This window comes from Ruditapes philippinarum, unplaced genomic scaffold (assembly GCF_026571515.1).
Source record: "Ruditapes philippinarum isolate M1 unplaced genomic scaffold, ASM2657151v2 ctg627_1_1_1_1, whole genome shotgun sequence".
Classification (NCBI taxonomy): domain Eukaryota; kingdom Metazoa; phylum Mollusca; class Bivalvia; order Venerida; family Veneridae; genus Ruditapes; species Ruditapes philippinarum.
Window position 1 is genome coordinate 611 of NW_026854864.1, and position 26337 is coordinate 26947.

Below are 26337 nucleotides of genomic sequence, written 5' to 3' on the forward strand. Positions count from 1 at the left end.
TTGAAGGTCTTTCTTGGCTATGGCAGTCTTTAGGCATTTTATATTTGACTTTATAACTCTCACAGTTAAGCATTAAATTCAAATAACAGTAAACTGTGATATTAAGAAGCATTACATGTTAACTTAGTGATTATAATACCCATCATTTACCTTAGAACATCATTCAGCCTAAAGACTTACTAGCAATATCTAGTCAGTACACTGTCTTCTGTATTGGTCTAGCTATTTCTGGCATGATCACTAGCAGGGCTTTTAATTACTAACAAAATCTAGTCAGTATACATGTATACCAAACTACCATATTGGCATATAACCTGCTTTGCTTTTTGCTTTGACACTAAGAAATTGTACAAGAGGATTTGTCTTGCAAACATGATGGAAACTGGTTAAATTATGCAATGCTATGTTTTTCACACTAACTTTTTTTTCACACTTACTTACTTCACTCATTCAAAGTCTTTAATTTTATAGTGATTATTTCATGATATGCCAAAATGAGCCCTATGTTCTTGTTTTCACAATCTGTGGAGTTTATCATGATGCCTTATACAAGTAACTGTGTGAAATGTTTATTGTTCTTATAGTTTAGAGATGTTTGAATTTTAAGTTTTGTCATATAAGTATTACTCTTATAGTCTTGGTGTTTTATGTGTTACTACTAGGAAGGAAAGAGTGACTTATGTGATTTCTAATACAGATGCTTATATTATGATTCTTCTGATTTTCATGTCATATGTTTCACGTTTCACTGACCAACAGTCACACTGTGTTTGAAAAGAAATAGTTAAGAATAGTATAACACAATGTTTGAATCATTACTTTGATGTAAATGTTTTATATTTTGGAAAATAAATACAAGTTTACATGCTAAAATATAATGGGAGGATTGGACGGCTATAGGGGAGGTCAGGAGGCTGTTTATGTGTTTGACGATTTTGGTCAGTGAAAAACATGAATTGGTCAGTGAAAAGTCAGGGAAAAGTCAGGGAATTTTATTTCACCAAAGTGCTGGCAACCCTGTAAAAACGGTTTCTGATCAAAAACTAAAGAACGCTTTGGCCTAGGAACTTCAAACTTGGCATGGTGATTGGTCATGACCAGCAGATGACCCCTATTGATTTTGGGGTCAAAGGTCAAGGTCACATTGACCTTGTATATTAAAACGGTTTCCGATCAATTATAAAAGAACCCTTAGGCCTAGGAACTTCAAACTTGGCATGGTGATTGGTCATGACCAGCAGATGACCCCTATTGATTTTGGGGTCAAGGGGTCAAAGGTCAAGGTCACATTGACCTTGTAGGTAAAAACGGTTTCTGATCAATTAATTTAAAACGCTTAGGCCTAGGAACTTCAAACTTTGTATGATGATTGGTTGTGACCAGCAGATGACCCCTATTGACTTTTGGGTCAAGGGGTCAAAGGTCAAGCTCATGACCAGTAGATACTTGATAACCCTTATTGATTGTTTGATCACTTGGTCAGAAGTCATGCATAATAACCTTATCACATGACTTATTGGCTGCTGATAGGGGGCATACATGTTTTACAAACATATCTTGTTTTACTTAAAATCTTCTGATATTTTTTCTGTAACTGTGAATTTTAAATATATTTTGGACCTAACAATTGTCCTTGTGTAAGTCAAAACATTGCGTTATGATATTTGCTCACAATTTTAGGGACATGTATAAATAACACATCAGTTATGATGTTTAAAAAGGGAGGATTTGAAGTGTCTCCTGTGGTTTATCCAGTAGCTGTTAAAGTAAGTTTATATTGTCTAACACTATACACAATCTCATTTAATACCACTTTAAGAAAATTCTTAGTTTATCAAAAAGTAAAAGAAAAATTGAAGATCACTAGGTAAATTTTGCAGAAATAAAAAACAAATGGAAAGTCAAGCAAATTCCACAATGATTAGTAGAACAGTAACAGTTAACCCCCTTGATCTTAATTAATTTCTATCCAGATTTAAACATGCTGGGTATGAAAGTATCTGTTGTATAGAATATATTAAACTCTTCCATATTAGGAGGCTATCTTAATGCCGAACAGTTTTAGTAAAGGTCTTGGTTTTACATGGCAGCTAGCTTGTGCGTGAAAGAAAATGCCTTTAAGGGCACATGAGGTCTTCCTTCACCAGTAATGCTGGAAAGTTACCCAATGACGTTTACAGTGTTGGTTTGAAAGAGGGATAAAAATCTCTTTGTTCAATAACTCTACAGCTGTAGCTTCCTGGTTGTCTAAGCCTTCTCTGTCAGATAATTTGAACAATAATAATAATAATGCTATGAAATGTTAATACTATTGTTTTTATTACAGTATGATAGTAGATTTGGAGATGCATTTTGGAACAGCAGTAAAGATAGTATGATATTTCACATATTTCGCATCATGACCAGCTGGGCTTTAGTAGTTGATGTCTGGTACCTGCCTCCTATGAAAAGATTGGTAATGCATATTAACACAGTCACTACATTAATGGAAGCTTAATTAGTATTTTGCCACATCTATACAGTCTGACCTGTTTATTTCTTGCACAATTTTGATTTTTGATATTAAAATCCATCAAACTTTGTTCGGGCTATTCCTATTACAAAGCAGAACTAAACTGATCAGATCATTATGGGCCAACTATTTGAGTGAAGATCTATCCATCAATATAGTCATGCCAGCCTGAACTCCTGTGTAGTCAGACTAGTTTATATTTTATAACTGTTCCTAATTTCAAAGCAAGAGTAGTAGACACAAGTCAGTGTAAGAGTGATTTTCTTGTTTGCTATAACTCACTGACCTTAGTGAAGACTAGGTCTTACACAAGTAAAGAAGCATATTCCTATTCCTGTAATTTACAGGAATAGGAATATGCTTCTTTACTTGTGTAAAGGTGTATGCTGGGGTTGCAAATAGACATACTACATGCAGTTATAGAATTTATACTGAAACAAAAAAGAAACTTTCTCCAAGTTTGAATGTAGATATGTTAGTACAGTTTTTCAATCCTTTTGAAACTCGATTTTTACGTTGAATAAACATATCAGGCTTTTATACGGGGATAAGCTGACCGATTTTGCAAACAAAACGAGTTTTACAAGCTGCTACATGTATATAAGTGTGTACATCTAAGTTGTACCCTTGAACAACTGGCACATACTTTGCGAAAGTTTCTTTTTTGGTTCAGTATATTTTAACTTTGTATAATAACAGAAACATTTTAAGAAAAAAGAAATGGATATCCCCAACCTTGTTTTCAAGTTATTAGCCCTTGTTTTGAAAATTTTGCTTAATTGCCCTTCATGATGATTCTATTGCAGTTTAGTGTTAGACCCTCATTGGGGGGTGTCCATGGCCGAGTGGTTAAGGTCGTTCAAACCACTTGCCCCTTACAGCTGTGTGTTCGAATCCCGACAGGGACTTTGGATTCTTTCACGTGAGGAAGCTATCAAGCTAGCTTACGGAACGTCTGTGGTTCTACTTAAGTGCCGGTTTGTGCCTGAAATAATGCACAAAAGGGCACCTGAGGTCTTCCTCCACCAGTAAAGCTGGAACGTTGCCAAATGACCTATACTGTGTCAGTGTGACGTAAAACCCAATCAAACAAAACAAACAAACCCTCATTGAAATTAAAGACTTGGCTTGAATGTTTTACAAGAGCATCAAAGGGATTTTGAATGCTTTAAATTTTTAGTTTGTACATCATTGAAAATATGTTTATCAAGAATTCATTTTATTGGTCTGAAACTGTCAAAGACTTGCTGTCTTGTAACTTCATACTTACAGGATAAAGGCGTTCATTGTTAGCCTATATAAATTTGAACAATTTAGTCTATTTCTGCTTAAAACATTCTAAAAAGCTGGAAGCTAATAACAGTTTTTGTTCTGTTGGACCCGATTATTTTGTTGTTGATTTTGGTGGAAACTGGTAAAATATGGCTGATTGTCTATGATGACTAATTTTAAGCCCAAACCTTGTGCAGATATTGTGTAGAAAATTAAGGTTTTATTAGGGATAAACTCTAGATGTATTTCCATACTTATAAAATACTACTGTAAACTTGTTGTCACCGTGTAGGATGGTGAAGATTCAGTGAGTTTTGCCAGTCGAGTGAAAGCTGAAATAGCAAGACAAGGGGGTCTCGTTGACCTGGAATGGTGAGTTTTCACTTTGTTTCATTAACATTGTAATTATTTGTATAAGAATCTGCTATGTTGCTGTGAGATTATATCCATATATACAGTACTATTACATAAATTCAAGTCTGCATTTTATAATTTGTTTACACTATCTACATGTTGGCAGAAATAAATTACAAAGAAAAATATCAACCATATTGGGTCTAGTCAGGGCTTCCATTTGTGGAAGTTTGGGAGTCAATTACTCAAGATTTTGCTTTATAATGTGACTTCCAATGTCAGGCATTTTCAGTCGCTGACTTACAAATTTTGAAACTTAATGAAAGTCCTGTCAAGCAAGATAACAGCTAAGCTCTGCCCAGCATTATACATATTAAGCAGTAATACCACATAGACTGAGGCTTAAACCTTTGGACGACCAGACTGCTATTCCTTTGCATAAGAAATCGATTGACACATTGTTTATACATTTTGCTTTGCTTTTCTCTATTAAGCTTGTATGATTAACCCGTAGCTTTCATTTGAGGACAAATTAGGCATTGGGGTAGAACCAAGTTGAATAATGTTCCAGCTTTCTAGTAATGGCATATTACAATTAACTTCCAATTGTATTAGTACGGGTGATGTAAAGCAAATGTCCATAACCATTTTACCAACCAGCATAGAGATCTGTTAGGGTATCTTTTTTGGTAAAAATTATATGACAACTTTGAATTATCTTCACTGATAGAGAAAGATTGAGATGGCCTCTGTGTGCATGTTTGGAGGGAGTAGAACCACCACCTTCCATAAGTTTCTATTTATGAAGTATATTTCAGTTCATTTGTGTAGGAAGCTATCAGGTTATATACACAATCTCATTCTTAGAAAGAGAAAGTCCTTAAAGTAAACTCAAAATGGTGTGGTGACAAGCAAGGGACTTTAAACACTTAGCCAGGGAGGCTCTTGTTAAAACTAAATATAGGTGATCCATAGTTAGCATTTATTCACCTTATCTCAGAATTAAAAGATTGAAATAAAAACTTTGTAATAATTAAGTGATGTGCATAAAATGCTTGTTTTGTTAGGGATGGTCAGCTGAAAAGAATGAAAGCAAAGGAAACATGGAAATCATCTTCACAACGTGACTACAGCAAACTTCTGAAAGTAGAGTAGCCCTTCATGTTGTGATCTCTTTATATGCATTTTCATTTCTGTGATTTTTGTAATTCAAGTGCAAATAAATGATTAATTGTTGCAGGCATATTAATGCTAAATTTTCAATTTTGTTAATTGTTCAATGTAAAAATTATTGTTCTAATTGTATGTCAGAACTTTCTTTGCTATTTTTGTCATTTTTTCATGCAATATTATTTGTTCATTACGGTAAAGTTATACATGTATTATAAATATATTAGATTTTGAAGCAGTGTATTCACATATCACAAATTAATAAGTTTTTTCTCTCCCAGAAAATGTTTATATTTGGTATTTTGATATTGTGCACTGGTATAAACCTGTTTATATAACAAGGTACATGTGTCTATAATATGTCACTTGATGATTGGTATGAGGCAAAAACATACGCAAGTCTGGTGAGTGACCCATAAATAGAATATTCATGAATTAATAAAATGAACAATAAATGTAGTAATGTAAATATGATAACAATATAAAACTCAGTAAAAATCCATCTCTCCTAACAATAAAGATACTGATGTTTTCATGTATGAATTTCTCACTAGAATGAGTTGGCTTTACACTTTATCCTATTATACATGATATAAAAGTTAAGAAAGAAAATACTACCTTGATCGCTGTATTGTATTGGTTTTCTGCTTCAAGCAGATCATAAATGATAGCATATGAAGAAACCTGCTAGTGATCTAATAGGGCTTAAACCTACAATCCCTGTGTAAAGAGGCATTCACCTTTATTATAATGCTATTGAAAAATAATTAAAGAGATTAACTCTAAAAAACTATCAAACTGTATCTATTAAGAATTATATACTTGATGAAAATTTGAGTAATATATTTAATAAAAAATCATAAAAATAAATCTATATCAAAGCTGATGATAATCACAAAAATATCAGATTTTTTTTCTGTGGGTAATTTACAGTCCATTTTATTTATTTTTCGTTTAATTCAGCATAAAAAAAGTTAGGTGTTAGGTGTAGAAGTTAAGGTGTGAATATATATTAGACTTTAAAGTAGCATGTATGTACTAGTAACAGACAAAATAAAAAAAATAAAAAAAAAAACTGGCAGAAAAATGTAAGATACAGGCAGGTATGTGAGTGAAATCTTCATTACCAGTATGTACAAACTGGATGTTATGCTTACAAGTTATGTTCTTATTGATGAATTTGATGTAGAATTCACTGTATAGCTGTAATAAGATTAATATGATATAATATTGTACATTAAAACTACAACAGTTATGTGCATATTTATGTATGTTGTTTAAATCTTTTTAAACAGTGGCATTATTTTCTTTCTTTTTTTTGTCAAAATAGTTGTGTTCAGTTAACGTTTTGTTTCTAGCACTACTTGTATGTGATTTATATCACATAAATCTTGATATTTTCTACTGTCAGAATGCTACAATGCTCTGTTTCTGAAATAAATTATAAACTTTACATACTGTCACCACACATACAAAAGCACTCTTAAGTTTTGCCAAAAATCCATGCCACTACATTGTATAGTGGCTTCAAAACTGTTACCCTACTATACTTTGCCATCAATAAAGAGCCAGCAGGTGTGTAGTGTGATCAGGTTCTATACTGTCAGGTGACCACCTTCAAATCTTCACATCCAGAAATATGGGAGTTGCACAAGTGAATTTAAAATTTCAGCAGGGTAAAGCCTTTGTTAATGGACAAGTAGCATAATACTAATTTTACAATAATCATTTAATTACTTTCTTGTTATTTTCCTTTTTCTGCTGTTTTAACTTTTTATTTGAATATGTCATTGCAACTATGAGATATTCCCATTTGTCATAAGAGTTACCTATATTTTTGTTTAGCTGTTATTCCAATTTATTATAGTGACCATTTTGTCCTGTAAGCCATATTGGGTAGGGTGTTAATATAATTATAATGTTTATCAGATTTTTAAATATTATATTGAAAATTTAGATCTCAAGTCACTTATTTAACTGCAATAATGAGCAGTTGTGCTTTTTGAAATACATGTACATGTATCAATAATTCTTTAAATGAAGGAGTGTGAAATTATTTATGTATTTTATGACCTGCGGTGGGGAAATAGAATTATGATCTGCTTCTTGTATTCAAACTTGACTTACGTAAATTTAGCTTCACCAACCCCAAACCATTGACATGAGACAGAAGACCTTTAGTAGAAAAACTTGTAGTATGAAATATATTTTTATGTTACAAGGTTTTTGCTAAAAGGTAGTAAAGTTGTTGTATATTTTATTATAATTTAATTATTATACAATGATGTTTTTATATTCTTTTAATGATTTTGGAGAAAGTTATTATAGAAGAAAACAGAATAAAATGTTGCAAGAAGAAATATTTATCTACTGTTTTAAGGGTTGATTTTTCAAATGCTCTATCAGCTTTACAGGACTTTACAAACCTCATTCTTTAAGTTTAGGTATTTTGAAGTGATTGTTACCCATATAAAAACCTATACAGACCTATGACCATAGCTTGTTACCTTTATACTGATTATAAATACAGATACAGCTGCAAGAGTTGTTCTCAGATGAATAGATATATAGCAATATGAGATGTAAGCCGAAATTCAGTATGATAATAAAATATATTATGAATTACACATGTCCTATCAGCACAAATATTAATCAGTCGCTATTTAAAGTTGCCTATAATGTATATACTAGTCAATGTTATATAATATTAACATTTAGTCATTTGGGTTTTTTCTATTATATAATCATGTATTGTTTTTGCTATGTTTATGTTGTACAAGTAGTAAGTATATTGTTTAAGAACTATTATGTTTCAAAACTATATTCACATTGTTTTTATATTTGCATGAATATTTACAAAAATAAAGGATGGGAAAATGTTCTTGATTTTTCTTTATAACAAACACTTACCCTCTTCTAAAACCTGATGCCTAAGTGGCAAGACAGTAGATATATAATTAACTTTAATTTGGACATTCCTAGTCACCTTTTCTTTCTCATATTGTTTGATGTTTTATGCTATGTCAAAAATAATTACAGGGGAGAGTACACATGCTGGTATGTTGTATCTTAATCTCTTGTAAGTCATATAGATTTTCTGATGTCACCTTAATTGTAAATATTTGGTGTATTGCTACTGAACAACTTCTAATCCCTTTGGTTGGGAATAAGGTAAATAGCCATAGGGTCAAAGATGACTGAGGTTAAAAATACAATTTTGTACTCATCCTCTAGTGGGGTATGAAATCTGCCCGGTGAAGGTTCACAGACTGCAACTTGAATTTTTGCATGTTTTCCTTTTTTGTATACAATGTTAAGCTTTATTAAAGTGGTGTTTGGAATAATCTGTCCAGTTGCCAGTATCCAGGAAAAATCAACTAAAAATATTTAAGTTATTAAAAAGCACACATTTTTTTCATGTAAGTTCAAGGGAGGCATTTCTGATAATTTTTGTGCTAGAGTTAAAACCTTGTCACATATGTTGTGGTTGATGACCAGAATAGTCTGTAAATATATCTATATATACTCCCTATAGTCAAGATTAAAATGATGTGTATAATTTCCATACTACCATCTATCCATATTTTATGTTTCATAAAAAATTTCAGCTTTTTTGACTAATCACAAATATTGTTATATTTGCCATGTTTTAAGCCTATTTGTTGCCATGGCAACCAATTTTTTTTTCAAATTAGGTGAGAAAAAAAAAGACATGCATACCCATATTTCAAGTTTCATAAAAATATTTTCAGTACTTTTTGCATTATCACTAGATCCAGTTTATGTGTTAAATTTGCCATATTTTCAGTCTATTTGTTGCCATAACAACCAGAATTTTTAACATGGGAAGAAAAGAAAAAAGTGTGCATAATTTCCATGCTGCCATCTATCCATATATCAAGTTTCATAGAAATATTTCCAGTACTTTTTGCATTATTGCGGGATCCAGTTTTGAGGATGGACAGACTGACGGAGGGTAAACCTAAAGTCCCCTTCGGTAAACTGGTAGGGGACTAAAAACAATGGTCTTAAAATGCTCATTACAATTGAACAAGACTTGTCCCCACTTCTCTCGTTGCTGGAAAGTAATTAAAAACAGTCCAAATGGGGTTATATTTTGCAAAAAGACTTGACTGACTTCAATAAGGTCATATAACTACATTACATAGAGGAACCTCAATAGAATCATCTTACACAGCTGTGTACATACTTTCTATGAAAGAATCGAAAGTTCTATCAAGATTTGAATATACCATGATGAAAGGGAGGTAATCTGACGCCAGCAAACATACCATGATGAAAGGGAGGTAATCTGAGGCCAGCAAACATACCATGATGAAAGGGAGGTAATCTGAGGCCAGCAAACATACCATGATGAAAGGGAGGTAATTTGAGGCCAGCAAACATACCATGATGAAAGGGAGGTGATCTGAGGTCAGCAAACATACCATGATGAAAGGGAGGTGATCTGAGGTCAGCAAACATACCATGATGAAAGGGAGGTAATCTGAGGCCAGCAAACATACCATGATGAAAGGGAGGTGATCTGAGGCCAGCAAACATACCATGATGAAAGGGAGGTGATCTGAGGTCAGCAAACATACCATGATGAAAGGGAGTGATCTGAGGCCAGCAAACATACCATGATGAAAGGGAGGTGATCTGAGGCCAGCAAACATACCATGATGAAAGGGAGTGATCTGAGGCCAGCAAACATACCATGATGAAAGGGAGTGATCTGAGGTCAGCAAACATACCATGATGAAAGGGAGGTGATCTGAGGTCAGCAAACATACCATGATGAAAGGGAGGTAATCTGAGGCCAGCAAACATACCATGATGAAAGGGAGGTGATCTGAGGCCAGCAAACATACCATGATGAAAGGGAGGTGATCTGAGGTCAGCAAACATACCATGATGAAAGGGAGTGATCTGAGGCCAGCAAACATACCATGATGAAAGGGAGGTGATCTGAGGCCAGCAAACATACCATGATGAAAGGGAGTGATCTGAGGCCAGCAAACATACCATGATGAAAGGGAGGTGACCTGAGGCCAGCAAACATACCATGATGAAAGGGAGGTGACCTGAGGCCAGCAAACATACCATGATGAAAGGGAGGTGATCTGAGGTCAGCAAACATACCATGATGAAAGGGAGGTAATCTGAGGCCAGCAAACATACCATGATGAAAAGGGAGGTGATCTGAGGCCAGCAAACATACCATGATGAAAGGGAGGTGATCTGAGGTCAGCAAACATACCATGATGAAAGGGAGTGATCTGAGGCCAGCAAACATACCATGATGAAAGGGAGGTGATCTGAGGCCAGCAAACATACCATGATGAAAGGGAGTGATCTGAGGCCAGCAAACATACCATGATGAAAGGGAGTGATCTGAGGCCAGCAAACATACCATGATGAAAGGGAGTGATCTGAGGCCAGCAAACATACCATGATGAAAGGGAGGTGACCTGAGGCCAGCAAACATACCATGATGAAAGGGAGGGGATCTTAGGCCAGCAACCTTAACCACACAGGCTCTATTTTTTATAAATTTACAGTAACAATTACATCAGTAATTCTTCAGATAAATTTTAATGTATTTTGTTATAAAAACAGTTAAAATGACAAACCATTGAAATTGATCATTTTATAAAACAAGATTGCATTTGTAAAAAATGCCATGCCACCGCATAAATACAACACTAAATAGTAATGTAGGAACACATTTTTTTAGTTTCTATACAGATTGCCATCATGCATAGATCACTTACCTATCTGTTATTATAAGATTAGTAACTTCAGACAATAAGATTTTATTTTTTTACTTCATGACATAGTGACTGAAAATCAATGATCCCCAGGGGCGGGGCCAATTTTGACCCCAGGGCTTTAATTTGAATAATCTTGCTAAAGGTTCACTACACAATGTTTACTGCAAAATGTCTCACCTCTAGCCTTTGTCAATTCGAATAGATAATTTTTTAAAGTTTTTACTATATACATGTAAGGAAAACCTATGACCCCGGGGCAGGGCTAGTTTTGACACTACAGGCAAAATTTGAACACCTTTGGTAGAGTACCTATACATGATATCATATACCAAATATCAAAGCTCTAAGCCTTGTACCTTCAGACAATAAGATTTTTTAATTTTTTACTATATGTACATAGTGAAAATCAATGATCCCCGGGGCTGGCCATTTTTGACCCATGGTCTATACTTTGAACAATCTTACTAGAGGTTCACCACACAATGTTTCATGTAAAAATTCTAATCTCAAGCCTTTGTCAATTTAGAGAAGATGATATTTTAAGTTTTTACTATATACATATTAGGAAAACCTGTGATCCCCGAGGGGGCTAATTTTGACATTAGAGGCAAAATTTGAACAACTTTGGTAGAGTACCTATAGATAATAACACATACCAAATATCAAACCTCTAAGCCTTGTACCTTCAGACAATACGATTTTTTACTATATGTACATAGTGAAATCAATGACCCCCCAGGGCAGGGCCAATTTTGACCCCAGGGCTATAATTTGTACAATCTTGCTAAAGGTTCACTTCACAATGTTTCATGCAAAATATCTAACCTCTGGCCTTTGTGAATTTAGAGAAGATGATTTTTTGAAGTTTTTACTATATACATATATGAAAAACCTATGACCCCCGGGGTGGGGCTGACTTTGACACTAGAGGCAAACTTTGAACAACTTTGGTAGAGTACCTATAGATAATAACACATACCAAATATCAAACCTCTAAGCCTTGTACCTTCAGACAAGAAGGTATTTTAAGTTTTTACTATATGTACATATAGTGAAAATCAATGACCCCCGGGGCGGGGCCGATTTGGACCCCAGGGCTATAATTTGAACAATCTTGGTAGAGGTCTACCAGACAATGCCTTATGCAAAATATCTAAGCTCAAGGCCTTTTGGGTCTTTACAAGAAGATTTTTTAAATTTATTCTTATAATTCCTTTTGGTTGCCATGGCAACCAGAATTCTGCATGGAATGAAATTCTTTGAACAACTTTGGAAGGCCTTCCCCCAAGGATCAATCCTGCCAAGTTTGGTTGAAATTGGACTAGTGGTTTTTCACAAGAAGATTTTTTAAGTTCACTATATAATCTATATAACACACACACACACAAACAAACACACACACAGGTGAATCGCTATATGCCACCGCATCGCAGATGCTGCGGTGGCATAAATATAACATTTTTTTCATACTGACAGCAAATGTTAGGATAGTAAATATTAGTATATATTATAGCAAAAATATAAAACAAGAGGGCCATGATGGCCCTGAGGTCGCTCACCTGTATATAGGCCCCCCCAACCCCCACCCCCCCCCAACGTTGCAGAGCCAATTTAACCCAAGGGCTTTTATTTGCACAAACTTGGTAGACACCCATAAGAAGATGTTTCATGCTAAACATTTAAGCTCTAGCTCATTGGGCTTTTTAAAAGAAGATTTTTTTAAAGTTTTTACTATACACATATAGTTAAAAACAATGACACCCCTGGGGCCGGGCCAGTTTTGACCCCAGGGCTTTTATTTGAACAAACTTTGTAGACACTTACTAGAAGATGTTTCATGCTTAATATCTAAACTCTAGCTATTTGGGTTTTTTCAAAGAAGATTTAAAGTTTTTGCTAAACACATATAAAGAAAATCAATGACCCCCGGGGCGGAGCCAATTTTGACCCCTGGGCTTGTATTTGAACAAACTTGGTAGACACCTATTAGAACATGTTTGATGCTCAATATCTTAGCCATAGCTCTTTGAGTTCTTTAAAAGAAGATTTTTTAAGTTTTTACTATATGCATATAGGGAAAATCAATGACCCCCCGGGGCGGGGCCAATTTTCACCCTAGGGCTTTTATTTAAACAAACTTGGTAGACACCCATTAGAACATGTTTCATGCTAAATATCTTAGCTCTAGCTCTTTGGGTTCTTTAAAAGAAGATTTTTTAAGTTTTTACTATATGCATATAGGGAAAATCAATGACCCCCCGGGGAGGGGCCAATTTTGACCCCAGGGCTTTTATTTGAACAAACTTGGTAGACACACACTAGAAGATGTTTCATGCCAAATATCTAAGCTCTAGCTCTTTGAGTTCTTTAAAAGAAGATTTTTAAGTTTTTACTATATGCATATAGGGAAAATCAATGACCCCCGGGGCGGGGCCAATTTTCACCCCAGGGCTTTTATTTGAACAAACTTTGTACACACTCACTAGAAGATGTTTCATGCTTAATATCTAAACTCTAGCTATCTGGGTTTTTTCAAAGAAGATTTTATAAGCTTTTGCTATACACATATAAGGAAATCAATGACCCCCGGGACGGGGCCAATTTTGACCCCAGGGCTTTTATTTGAACAAACTTGGTAGACACCTATTAGAACATGTTTCATGCTAAATATCTTAGCTCTAGCTCTTTAAGTTCTTTAAAAGAAGATTTTTTAAGTTTTTACTATATGCATATAGGGAAAATCAATGACCCCCTGGGGCCGGGCCAATTTTGACCCCAGGGCTTTTAGTTGAACAAACTTGGTAGACATTCATTAGAACATGTTTCATGCTAAATATCTTAGCTCTAGCTCTTTGGGTTCTTTAAAAGAAGATTTTTTAAGTTTTTACTATATGCATATAGGGAAAATCAATGACCCCCTGGGGCGGGGCCAATTTTGACCCCAGGGCTTTTATTTGAACAAACTTGGTAGACACTTACTACAAGATGTTTCATGCCAAATATCTAAGCTCTAGCTCTTAGGGTTTTTTAAAAGAAGATATTTAAAGTTTTTTCTTTCGGTTGCCATGGCAACCATGGCAACCAGAGTTCTGCATGGAATTAAATTCTTTGAACAATTTTTAAAGGTGACCACCAAAGGAACATTCCTGTGAAGTTTGGATGAAATTGGCCTAGTGGTTTATGAGGAGATGTCATTTAAAGTAAAAGTTTACGGACGACGGACGGACGACGGACGAAAAGCGATCACAAAAGCTCACCCTGTCACTTTGTGACAGGTGAGCTAAAAAGACAACACCACACTATTGTATTAGTAAAACAAAAATATAAAGAATAAATGAAAGGATACCTGCAGTGGTTGTGTAAAACATTCATCAGTAATTTTCTTACGGGAAATAATTCAGTTAAAATTAATATACTGGTAAGTGTTAGGGTATTATTGGTCAGTGACCTACAATTTAACACCATAAAATAATACATTTAGGAGGTTTTGAGAGAACTATTTAGTGATAAAAGAAAAAAACTTACTACCACAATATTTAACAAAAATATGTTGCAAGGGGAGTAATTCAGTGAAAATTTGTGCTTTAAGGGTATTGGATAGTACAACTAAAATTATGATCCCTAAAATTTTAAATGAATATCATTAACCTTTAATGAGATATAACCTAATACCAAGGTGTTAAGTGAGCTCCCAACACAAGCAGTAAAACTATGATAATATTTGTTAAAAAGTTGCAGATGTTATAATTCATAACGTTTCTTTATCTTACAATATTAATGTAATCATTTGTTCCATGAATAATGATATATTGCTCAAATTTAATATATAAAAATACTGATTACTGCTGCTACAGCCTCATTTTAATGTAAAATAAACATCTTTCGAGTACAAACATACAAGTTGCATACTTAAAAAATTTACTATTGAGCAAGTTTGCATTGGTTATGAAAACTTTCAGTAGCTAATTTTGATATACTTATGCATTTATTATCACTCTGAAATTCATAACATGATGCTACAAACATAACTCTTCAACAAATAATGTCATATCATATACGTATATATTACAAATGTTGATGGCAAATGAATCTAAATTTTTATCCAACAAGTTCAGTTTCTCTCATAAGATATTGGTAGGCTGCAGTTTTCCCCTGACGTTGTAACTCTGGTCCAACAATGTCTCTGCATTTAGAGTGGTAATCATTCAACCAGTCAATCTGTTACAACAAACATTTTCACTTTAATCTGTTTATATGACTTGGAACATTTTTGGACTCATATAACTTGGAACATTTGAACTAAGCTATATTTCCAGATTTTTGTTGAAAAATATTCTGGCTGACTTAAATACATTGTATATATCTATCTCAAACATGTTATTATTGTTCAGTACTTTTATGACGCTCTGAAATCTTTTATAATGAACTAATGTTGTAAATTAAATACTGTAAATATATGTATATGTTCATTTATAATACTGCATGTCTGTAATGTCGCGTTTCATTGGATAATCATGACGTTTATATTGATTTATATACACGGCTGCTGTCGATTTATGAAGAAATCGCCCTTTAATCCTCTAAAAATGATGCTTGCTGTATTATAAATTCCTTGTGAATATTTCTGACAGGTTATATGGCCGTATATAAATGGTTGTTGGCAATATGACCCTCGCCTAGTGGCTCGGGTTATATTTACAAACAACCATTTATATAGGGTCATATAACCTGTCAAAAATCTTTATAACTAATAATGTCCTGATTAACATTAGCCTAATTAACATCCTAAAATACATAATACAAAACAGAATGAGGAATACCATATTGTTAAATTATGTTAAAAGTTGAAAATAATACACAATAGAAACAGATATTTGACCATGACACAAAACAGAAACAATTTTTTGACCATGACACTAAACAGATACAAATATTTGACCATGGCACAAAACAAGTACAGATATTTGACCATGGCACAAAACAGATACAGATATTTGACCATGGCACAAAACAGATACAGATATTTGACCATGACACAAAACAGAAACAAATATTTGACCATGGCACAAAACAGATACAGATATTTGACCATGGCACAAAACAGATACAGATATTTGACCATGGCACAAAACAAATACAGATATTTGACCATGATATAAAACAAATACAGATATTTGACCATGGCACAAAACAGGTACAGATATTTGACCATGATATAAAACAAATACAGATATTTGACCATGACACAAAACAGGTACAGATATTTGACCATGGCACAAAACAGGTACAGATATTTGACCATGACATAAAACAAATACAGATATTTGACCATGACACTAAACAGAAACAAATATTTGACCATGGCACAAAACAAATACAGATATTTGACCATGACACAAAACAGATACAGATATTTGACCATGACACAAAGCAGATACAGATATTTGACCATGACACAAAACAGAAACAATTATTTGACCATGATACAAAACAGGCATGAATTTTTCTACTTGACCATAAAACAGATATATATAATAGACCTTGATACAAAATAGAAAATTTTATCATGATACAAAACTTACTAAAGAATCCATGATATAGAACAGACATATTTTATATCAAGAAAATTAGTGATTATTATCTTTTTTGCAGGATATGTCTTCTCAAAATAGCTCAATGTTTGCTAAATCTGCTGTAAGAAATAATGTATTACCTCTTTCTGTGTTAGAAGACTTGCATCAATCATTTTTCGCTGTATTGGCACTAATGTGAGTGGTTCAAATGTTAAAAATCCTTTATTTCTGAAGTTATACTGAAATGAAAAGATGAAAACATTATTCATTATCACTAAAATGTACACACCATATACATTTAATTATATTGTCTCCCTCTATTTTCCTACAGGACTTTAAAGTACCTGTATATTCAAACAAACTAGAAGACCACATGATGACCCTTTTTATCATTCATCTGAATAAAGATAACAATTATTTTCATTCCATGGGCGAGCATAATACTACTGGCATTAGAGCAGTTCCCATACAAAAATCGCAATGATTTAAAACAAGATTGCATTTGAGAAAAATGCTATGCCACCGCATAAATACAACACTAAATAGTAATGTAGGAACATATTTTTTTTGTTTCTATACAATTTGAGATTGTCATAATGCATATCTAAGTCTTATTATCAGATTAGTGGTTAAATCTATTGTAAACTCAATAAAAGATCAGAGTAGGAATATATCAATGCACTTGAGTCTAGTGAATTTGGTGGTGAAGGTCATATTTCACACAGCCTAAAATTTCATGACTGCATCAAAGAACAACATGTAATACACCCTGTCAAAATCTAGGTCAGCTGATATCAAAGTTCACTTTTAATTTTGACACTAGAGGCAAACTTTGAACAACTTTGGTAGAGTACCTATAGATGATATCATTTAACAAATATTAAAGCTCTAAGCCTTGTACCTTCAGACAATAAGATTTTTTTTATTTTTTACTATATGTATGTATTGAAAATCAATGACCCCGGGGCGGGGGCAATTTTGACCCCAGGGCTATTATTTGAACATTCTTGCTAGAGGTTCACTTCACAATGTTTCATGCAAAGTATCTAACCTCTAGCATTTGTCAATTGCTAGAAGAAATTTTTTTAAAGTTTTTACTATAAGTTTTTACTATGTAAATATGAGGAAAATCAATGACCCCCGGGGCCGGGCCGATTTTGACCCCAGGGCTATAATTTGAACAATCTGGGTAGAGGTCTATCAGACAATGCCTTATGCAAAATATCTAAGCTCTAGGCCTTTTGGGTCTTCACAAGAAGGTATTTTAAGTTTTTACTATATGTACATATAGTGAAAATCCATGACCCCCGGGGCAGGGCTGATTTTGAACCCAGGGCTATAATTTGAACAATATTGGTAGAGGTCTACCAGACAATGCCTTATGCAAAATATCTAAGCTCTAGGCCTATGGGCCTTTACAAAAAGGTATTTTAAGTTTTTACTGTATGTACATATAGTGAAAATCAATGACCCCCCGGGCGGGGTCGATTTTGACCCCAGGGCTATAATTTGAACAATCTTGGTAGAGGTCTACCAGACAATGCCTTATGCAAAATATCTAAGCTCTAGGCCTTTTGGGTCTTTACAAGAAGATTTTTTAAATTTATTCTTATAATTCCTTTTTGTTGCCATGGCAACCAGATTTCTGCATGGAATGAAATTCTTTCAACAACTTTGGAAGCCCTTCACCCAAGGATCAATCCTGCCAAGTTTGATTGAAATTGGACAAGTGGTTTTTCACAAGAAGATTTTTTAAGTTCACTATATAATCTATATAACACACACACACACAAACAAACAAACAAACACACACACACACGCACACACACACAGGTGAATCGCTATATGCCACCGCATCGCAGATGCTGCGGTGGCATAAAAAAATTGAATACCAATTATGGGGAAATATGGGGAAATAAAATTACTGTATTATTTTGTTCAATTTACCCATTACTGGTATCCATATGTATTTACTTGCAATAGAGAGCTTGTATGCATGATATTTTACACATAAAAGCAATAAATTTATTTATAATCAGGTTATACAGGACAAAATTGCAGTATTGAAGCAAGATTCATCCTATTGTCTGTTTATCTTCCCACTGATGGTATCATTGCTGAACCCCGATACACATTTTGTTTAGCAGTATTTCTGCAAATGAGCACTAGGACCTGAACCCAAAATGTTTAAAAGGTCAGATGTGAAAGTGATTTATAATGATTATTGTTTGCCTTCTACCAAACATGCACTGAAACCCTGTCCATTTTACAGCCATTCCAGCAATAAAAGAGCCATCGGTGATAATAAATAACAATTTTTGTAGGTTTGAAAAAATGATTTTTAGGTTTAGTTACGGTTAAAATAACATTTCACAAATTTAATTTTAAAATACTGTACATTAATTTTATACCGTCACTAACATATTTGCTGTTAAACTATATCACCGAATTCAGACGTAACGGAAGTTAAAACCGTATACTTGCTTTGTTTGAAGACACAATAAACTATTTCAGGATGAACTTTAGGTAACACGCTCAGATTCTTTCATCATATACATATTTTGCCGCATTGCAAAATAGCTTGCAAAATAAATCCTGGTCAACAAACCCAAAAGAGCAAAATTGAAAAATTATTGAAAAAAGGATCAATATTTTCCCAGGAATACATATTCCTTTTTTCTCTCATAAAATCCAGATATTGGCAAAAAACGGTACATTTTTAGGGTTTCTATACACCTTTTGTGTCGAACATTTAATGCTTAATAGAATTTCATATTAACTTTTTATCTGCTACCTTATACGTTATGCATTTTCAAATTGGTATAAAATAACGGAAGTTAAAAAGTTTGAAACTGAACTTTTATTTATTTTAAAACAATCAAAAAGAAATATATCAAACTAAAATGTAATTATAACTGTCAGTAAACTTTGATATGATCATATTTATGATATCTCAGTGTCATAACAAGCAGTTGGTTTACGTTGATAAATATTTACAATATAACAACAACAAAAACATGTAATAATTTTTTACAGTTTCCTTTAGCAAATTTCACCATTTTATTCATCTGGAATGTAATTTTGTTTCCACTGGATATGCTATATATATTTATATTCCATTTTGAAGCTTAACTTTAAAAAAAACCGTAAAATTATTAACATTTTCAACAAATTTACATGTCACGGAAGTTACGTCACGGATGTTAAGCATTTAAGACCCAGCATTTATTTATAAGAAAACGATAATTTTTCTTTCACATAACACTTCAATTAAGTCCGTGATTTCATTTCCAAGTTTGTTAAGTCGTTTTCTTGACCCCGACGAATGTGGTTCTGGTACTTTCATTAAAATATCTCCAGCAGGGATCCACGCTATGTCTGCTTTTGATGGTCACCGAAAACTGATTTCCCTTGTCCCGACCTCTTCCATAAAATTAATCTTAAATTGATCAGCTGATTCATTGCTCTCACTAACCAGACCAATATACCATTCTTGTTCAAAAACTGCAGCACAAAAATCACCTTCTTCAACATGAACACATTTCTTTTCAGTTTCATTTATTTTGGCATCTGTATTACCAATATCTTTACTTGTACTTTCACCTGTCGAGACATTTCACTCTAATGCCTTTCGGGTGCCTTTGACTTTGAGTCCGGTTTTACTATTTGTTTTTGACAATTCATGAACCGTCCAACCGCTGCATTCAGACGTAATTACATCGGATTTACAGTTGTTACAAGAGCATGACAAGTCGCGGCTCGCTATTGATGTATGGCCAATAGGAACAACAGCATGCAGCTTAAAAGTCCCTTTTACTGCTTTGATGTTTTCATTTCTATTTTTCAGGTCATCGGCTGTTGCTTCGTACAATTCTTGAGATACATAATAATATGTCACAGATGTTTCAGTATCAGACTGCTTTCTTGCCCAAGAATAGAAATCATGTGCATTCTGAATAATAACTTTGCCTTGCTTTACAGCCATGTCTGCGGAACGTTTAATACTTCCTCCAAGCCCATCACAAGGGCCTTTCCCGTGGCCACTTTTGAGGTAATCCCAGCATCCCCTGACTCCAAAAAGTGCTTCATGTCTTGTTAAGAACTCAAATATACTCTTATTACGATATTGAGAGGTTGGAGAATCTGTAAGATAGTGTATGTACTTCAAGTCTGGGTATTCGGATTTGATTATTGGAATCAAAGTTGACACCATAGAAACAACCATTGCTGCATTGTGTATATTAAGATCTGATATGCCCACGACACTTTTATGTGTTTTATTATGTGTCTTTGGAAAATACGCAACGCTGGTGTGTAAAGTCACTTGTTCGCTTGTCCAATAAGCTGATTGGACTTCATCAAGTGCTGAGCATGTAAAGTTTTCAGCAAAGTCCATCCATATAAGAACATGGCCATCTTCTAGATTTTCACGGACATGCCGCATTTGACTATACTGATTTTTTACTCGGTGAACATGAGCCCGGAATTCTTTCACATCCTTTGTAAAAAGTTCAACAAACTCCGCCTTCGTAACATTAGTCTGGACCTGCTTCCATTTCATTTTTCCAGATTCGTCAACTCGTTTCCACTCTGTATATGTCAGGTGGGATTTCTGTATTTGTCCAAGTTTTTCTTGTATATCACCATCGGTGTTATTTTAAATAAAATTGTCAGGGTTCTTAGTCCCTGCTATATTTTGAATTGCCTTGATTTTTAATGCAATATTTTGATGCCGCGAACACAAACACGTATTTCTGCAACAGAAGTTCACCAATAAGACGTGTTTTGGTCTCATATTACTAAAGGTTGATCTTGAAATCTTGATTTGTGGATTTTCTAATATAAATTTAGCGTGAAGATTGTGCAAGTAGTCCGTCAATATTCGCTTTTGGTGCTTCTGATCTCTTTTTCCTGGCATAGTGACACAATTATCCTCACGTTGAAAAAATTCATGAACTTTTGTTTTAACAACCTGACTTCTACCTGAATTTTTCTTTTTGCAACTTGCATTCATTCGCTTTCTACTAATACCAAGCATTTTCCCAAATGCCCGCACACATCTATACTTCTTTGCAATTTTAAGTTTACAGTTCTTCAAAGCATTTGTTTCCGTGATTTCTGCGTTTAACACATGAAACTGTAGAAGTTTTTTCTTTAGTTGTATGTGTTTTTTAGGGGTTAATCCCGAATCTCTTAAATCAATATTTGCCTTTGTGTTTGGTGTTAGCATGTCAGTTTTGTCATCGAATTTGGTATTTTTCCTCGGTGTTTCACTTGTATTAGGCATTTGAATGTCATTTGTATCATTTGAAAAATTTAGCCTTTCAGCATTACTTGACATCACTTGGCTGATTTCACTTGCAGCTATTTGCAGGTCTGTGTTGCATGTGTTCAGTCTTAATTCCGGTGTTTTGTTTTTAGTTTGTCGTGCTCTCTCTAACCGTTTCTGTATTCTTTTTTTCTCTTTCTTTAGTTGTGCATTCATTAATTCAAGGTCTTTGATATGCTTTTCAGCTTTTCCTAATTCGTTACACAGCATACTTTTTCCAGTTCTAGAGCATCTGTTTTGCTTGAAATCGAGTTTAATTGTCAGACAACCATTATTGTTATTTCTTGTTTGCACTGTGTCTGTGTTTAAAATATGAAAAACAAAATTGCATTTCTATCATTTTGTTTCTTTTCATAGTGTTTTTTTTACTCTTTTCAGCGTTTCTTTACGTCGTTTTTTACTTCTGTCTCACTTAGAAGAGCTACTGGTATATATGCTTTTCGTTTTCTCTCCCTTTCTTTTTTGGCATAGCTTCCAGATTCTTTTTTCTTTTTCTGCCTGTACTTTTTCTGTATTTCTGCCCTTGACAAAGGCATCCTGAAATATATATTAATAGAGGCAAAGTAAATTATGAAAATATCCAGCTCAATTTATTGGATATAAGGTTATAAACATAAATGTTATAAATTAACTTCCGTTACATTTTACGTTAATATTTTGTGTTTAAAACCTATCAATTCCTAAAATCTTATACTGAAATGAAATACTAAGCAAATATTTCAGAGCTTAATGTACATTTATAATGATAAACTGAATTCAGAAAGAAATATTATCATTCAATATGACCATGGTTTGTTTTAGTTTTTAACTTCCGTTACATGCAGATATCATCAAGGTCCAAAGATGATTCCTCGTCACGTATACAGGTTTTCAATGAATATGTATGGGTACAAACAAACATCGTTCAGTAAAATGTATATATATTTAATAAACTAAGCACAATATACTTCTTAAAATCAAATATTATCAATTGTACGTTTTTGATTAACTTCCGTTACATGTTTGTTTACCAATAATATTTTTGTTTTTAAAGGCTAAATAATCATCAACGGGTTGATTTAGAATATGATTTGATTGTGTAATGTGTATTACGAAACATCATAATAATACAACAAGAAGATTTATCAATACAAACAAGATATAGAGCATAAATAATAAACGTTTACTGACCTTCAGACAAATCTGCCGACTCACTGAAAAACGATAACCTTTCAATGTCAAACCGCATTAACTACAACGTCATAATTTTGTTTGTGACGTAAGCAATGTACACGCAGTCATTTTGTAATGCTATCGGCTTAATTGCTCAGTACAAATTATCGATTTTATAACGGAAGTTAATAATCACGGAAGTTAAAAAACAGAACAATTACCGTGCCTTTTCTTTAAAAAAAAACAATCTTAAATAAAACAAGTACGTGTTTTGTGAAGAAGGCAAGCTATCCGTTATTTAAACATAGAATATCAACTGGTATACATGTTAAGTAAGATTTGTTTTGTTGTCACGGCAGTTAATTGACTTTTCAACTGTTTTCACTCTCGCCTAAAAATAACGAAATGATATTCAATATATATTTATTATCATGTTTTTACCCGTTTTATATGTTAGATTGGTAGTTTAACGCAAAATTTAAGGTCTTATTTCGTCTATATGCGAATTAGCGCATATGCTCTAGACGTCTTGTTTTTGATAACGGAAGTTAAGAGCATTTTGGCGACATTACAAACTCGCTTTACACAAAGAGAATGGTGTGAATAATGTTATTTAATGTGATGAAAAATCAAGAAGGACTCTTCAGCCAAAGTTTAAAATATTTCTTTTTTGTTGAAAGCAATTTAATTATTCGTAAACTATTCTGTTGAGATGTAACCCATTCAAGCGACACGGGAAAATGCATAAATAGATGTACTGTGTAGCTCTATTATTGACTTATTTCATCTGAACTGTTCAATAAAAATGATCTACAATTTTGAGAAATATGCCAAAGTTTGTATCAAACAAATTAAAGTTGCATTTTCGTGCATTTTTGTTGAAATCACACATAAAGACACACAGACATACAAATGGCGCGTAATTTTCTGGAATGGCTGTTTATGCTGTCCATTTTCCAATGATCAAGTGTTCATAAGAAAAAAATGGAACCATTTTTTTCTTATGGGAACTACTTGAATATGAGTATGACGACATGTATTTCTAGGCTGAATAAAATTCTTCAGGGGGAAAAAAAGCTTTTTTGAAATTTCTATAAAACGTGAAACATAGAATTAAATTTATTTTAGATTTAGTTATATCGAAATCTTAATTGCAGTTTAGATGTTGTTTACTTCTATTTGAAACTGACTGGCATCTTATTCAAAGAGAGCTGAAAAAGTTTAGTTATGTTTTGTAAATGAATATTAGAGGTATCCAATTAAAATCCAAATGATATGATTTACAGAATCTAAAATGAAAGTTATAAAGAAATATACATATTGTACATACCTTTGTATCACATTTTACTATGATGACAACATTCTCTATCCTACAACCAAATTTACCATCTTCATAATAACCGGGCTCTGTAATATACAAGAATAGAATATCACCTTATTATATGTATACTGAGTAAGGCCCCAACGGTTACACGTTTAAACGGATCCGTTTCAATTTTCATTCGTAAACGTTTACGAAATTTTTTACCATTTAATCAAAATGACCATATTGTCTTACAAAGAATATTAATCATTGCCCGTTATCATGGATTTTATCAATTCATATTGGTTTATTCCAAAGTAAAAAACGGAAAATGGGTGGTTACAACCCTCCACACAGCATCATCGTGCAATAATCGCTCGTGACATAATATATTCTTGGTAAAGTTGATTTACCTTTGATGCTCAAAAGACGGAAATGGGGATAGAATGCAGAAAATGTGTGCCGACTCAATCGTGATGAGCCCTGAACACTATTTATTTGTACATGTATTAAAAATATAAAGTAATTCATCAATTGGCGGCTTGAATACATGGTAGTATAGTACATAGAAGTACCATCGTTTAAACGGTATCGTTTCGGTTCTTAACAATCGTGTAAACGTTTACAAAAAAATTGTAAACGTGGGAGCCTTAATACTAAGAATGTAAGATTGTAAACATCTGCCATTTGTCAATCACAGTAAGAAAGTAGTTCAACAGTAAATTGCCTTATAAGAAATTTGGTAAGTTAAGGTTTCAACATAAGTTCACCTTAAATTTACTAGCAACTTAGCATATAGGCTTACAAGGCTGAAAAACTAATACATGTAATACAAAAATTCAATTCAAATTAAAATAAAATCTCAAACAAAAACGTTTAACAAAAGTCAATTTCATGGTAAATAAGAGATACAAAAGTGGAATGAATAAATCAGTCACTATTAATAAATTCTGAAAGAAAACTTTTTTTAGGATGGACCTACTATACATTAATGTGCTTTCACAAAAATATTGTATTATTTATGAGTTTATTTTGTTGCTTAAAGGGAAAACATGTTCCTCCATTGTCTACTATATAATTAGATAACTAGAAGATATTTGTCTGTTCTGGGGGAATGTAAAATGTATCACAATAACATTTACATTCAAAATGTATGAGATTGATATGAACTGTACATTCATATTAGTGCCAATTTAACGCAACAAGGGCTATCTGCAAGACAGAGCGCCTAACTATTCTCAGTGCTTGACATAAAGAAAAGGGGCATAACTCTGTATAAAAAGTAACTGAAGTTATGGGACATGTGCCCATTGTATTAAATAATCACAGAGAACAAGTGTGAGAACTTTCCATAGTGTTGGAGAAACCAACTTGCACACAAAAACTTAAACAAAGTTGCCATTGCAGCCAATTTACAGGGGAGAGTACAACAGCTCTCCCTATTTTTGAATAAAGGAGCTAATAAAATTAAAATATATATTTGTTTGAGTAAGATGGTGAAGGTAAACTAATATACAAAATATTGACTATACCCACCATCAGACAGTATCATTCCTTCTTGTAGAGGAGTTTCATGCATAACTCTTTGATGAATACCACATGGACCTAAAAATATATCAATTTACATAATAATTAAACCCGGTTTAGAACAACTTTTGAGTTTCCCTTACCCTTTTTTTTATATTTTAATTGTGATATAAGGTAAACTGAGAAAAGATTAGTGCTGATAAAACACCTCAAGGTATATCTTAAATATAAAAACATTTTGAGAAAATTTTTAATTTGATTATCACTAAAACAAAATGATGATAATCAGCATATATTGTGAGCAGTAGATTCTGTCAATTATTTTGCATGCTGTAATGTTCAGTGTCAACAATATTCCCTCATATGTC

At 33.3% G+C, this 26337-nt stretch overlaps 2 protein-coding genes across 3 annotated transcripts in view; one reads left to right on the forward strand and one right to left on the reverse strand.

Annotated features, from left to right (window-relative positions):
* The first annotated feature begins 1636 nt into the window (after positions 1 to 1636).
* On the forward strand, positions 1637 to 8189 carry LOC132741335 (glycerol-3-phosphate acyltransferase 3-like). The gene is made up of 4 exons (XM_060729479.1): positions 1637 to 1766; positions 2327 to 2455; positions 4077 to 4156; positions 5206 to 8189. Exons 1-4 carry the CDS (start codon positions 1707 to 1709, stop codon positions 5291 to 5293), a joined length of 357 nt encoding a protein of 118 aa, XP_060585462.1. The 5' UTR covers positions 1637 to 1706; the 3' UTR covers positions 5294 to 8189.
* A 5963-nt stretch (positions 8190 to 14152) lies between these two features.
* Positions 14153 to 26337, reverse strand: part of LOC132741336 (xaa-Pro aminopeptidase 1-like) — a 41436-nt gene continuing 29251 nt past the window's right edge. For both annotated transcript variants that reach the window (XM_060729481.1, XM_060729480.1), the window contains exons 17-20: positions 25979 to 26047; positions 24470 to 24546; positions 16799 to 16897; positions 14153 to 15303 (exon numbers count right to left, since the gene is read on the reverse strand). In XM_060729481.1, coding sequence (XP_060585464.1) covers positions 15184 to 15303; positions 16799 to 16897; positions 24470 to 24546; positions 25979 to 26047 — 365 coding nt within the window. In that variant the 3' untranslated portion in view covers positions 14153 to 15183. The remainder of the gene's footprint in view (positions 15304 to 16798; positions 16898 to 24469; positions 24547 to 25978; positions 26048 to 26337) is intronic.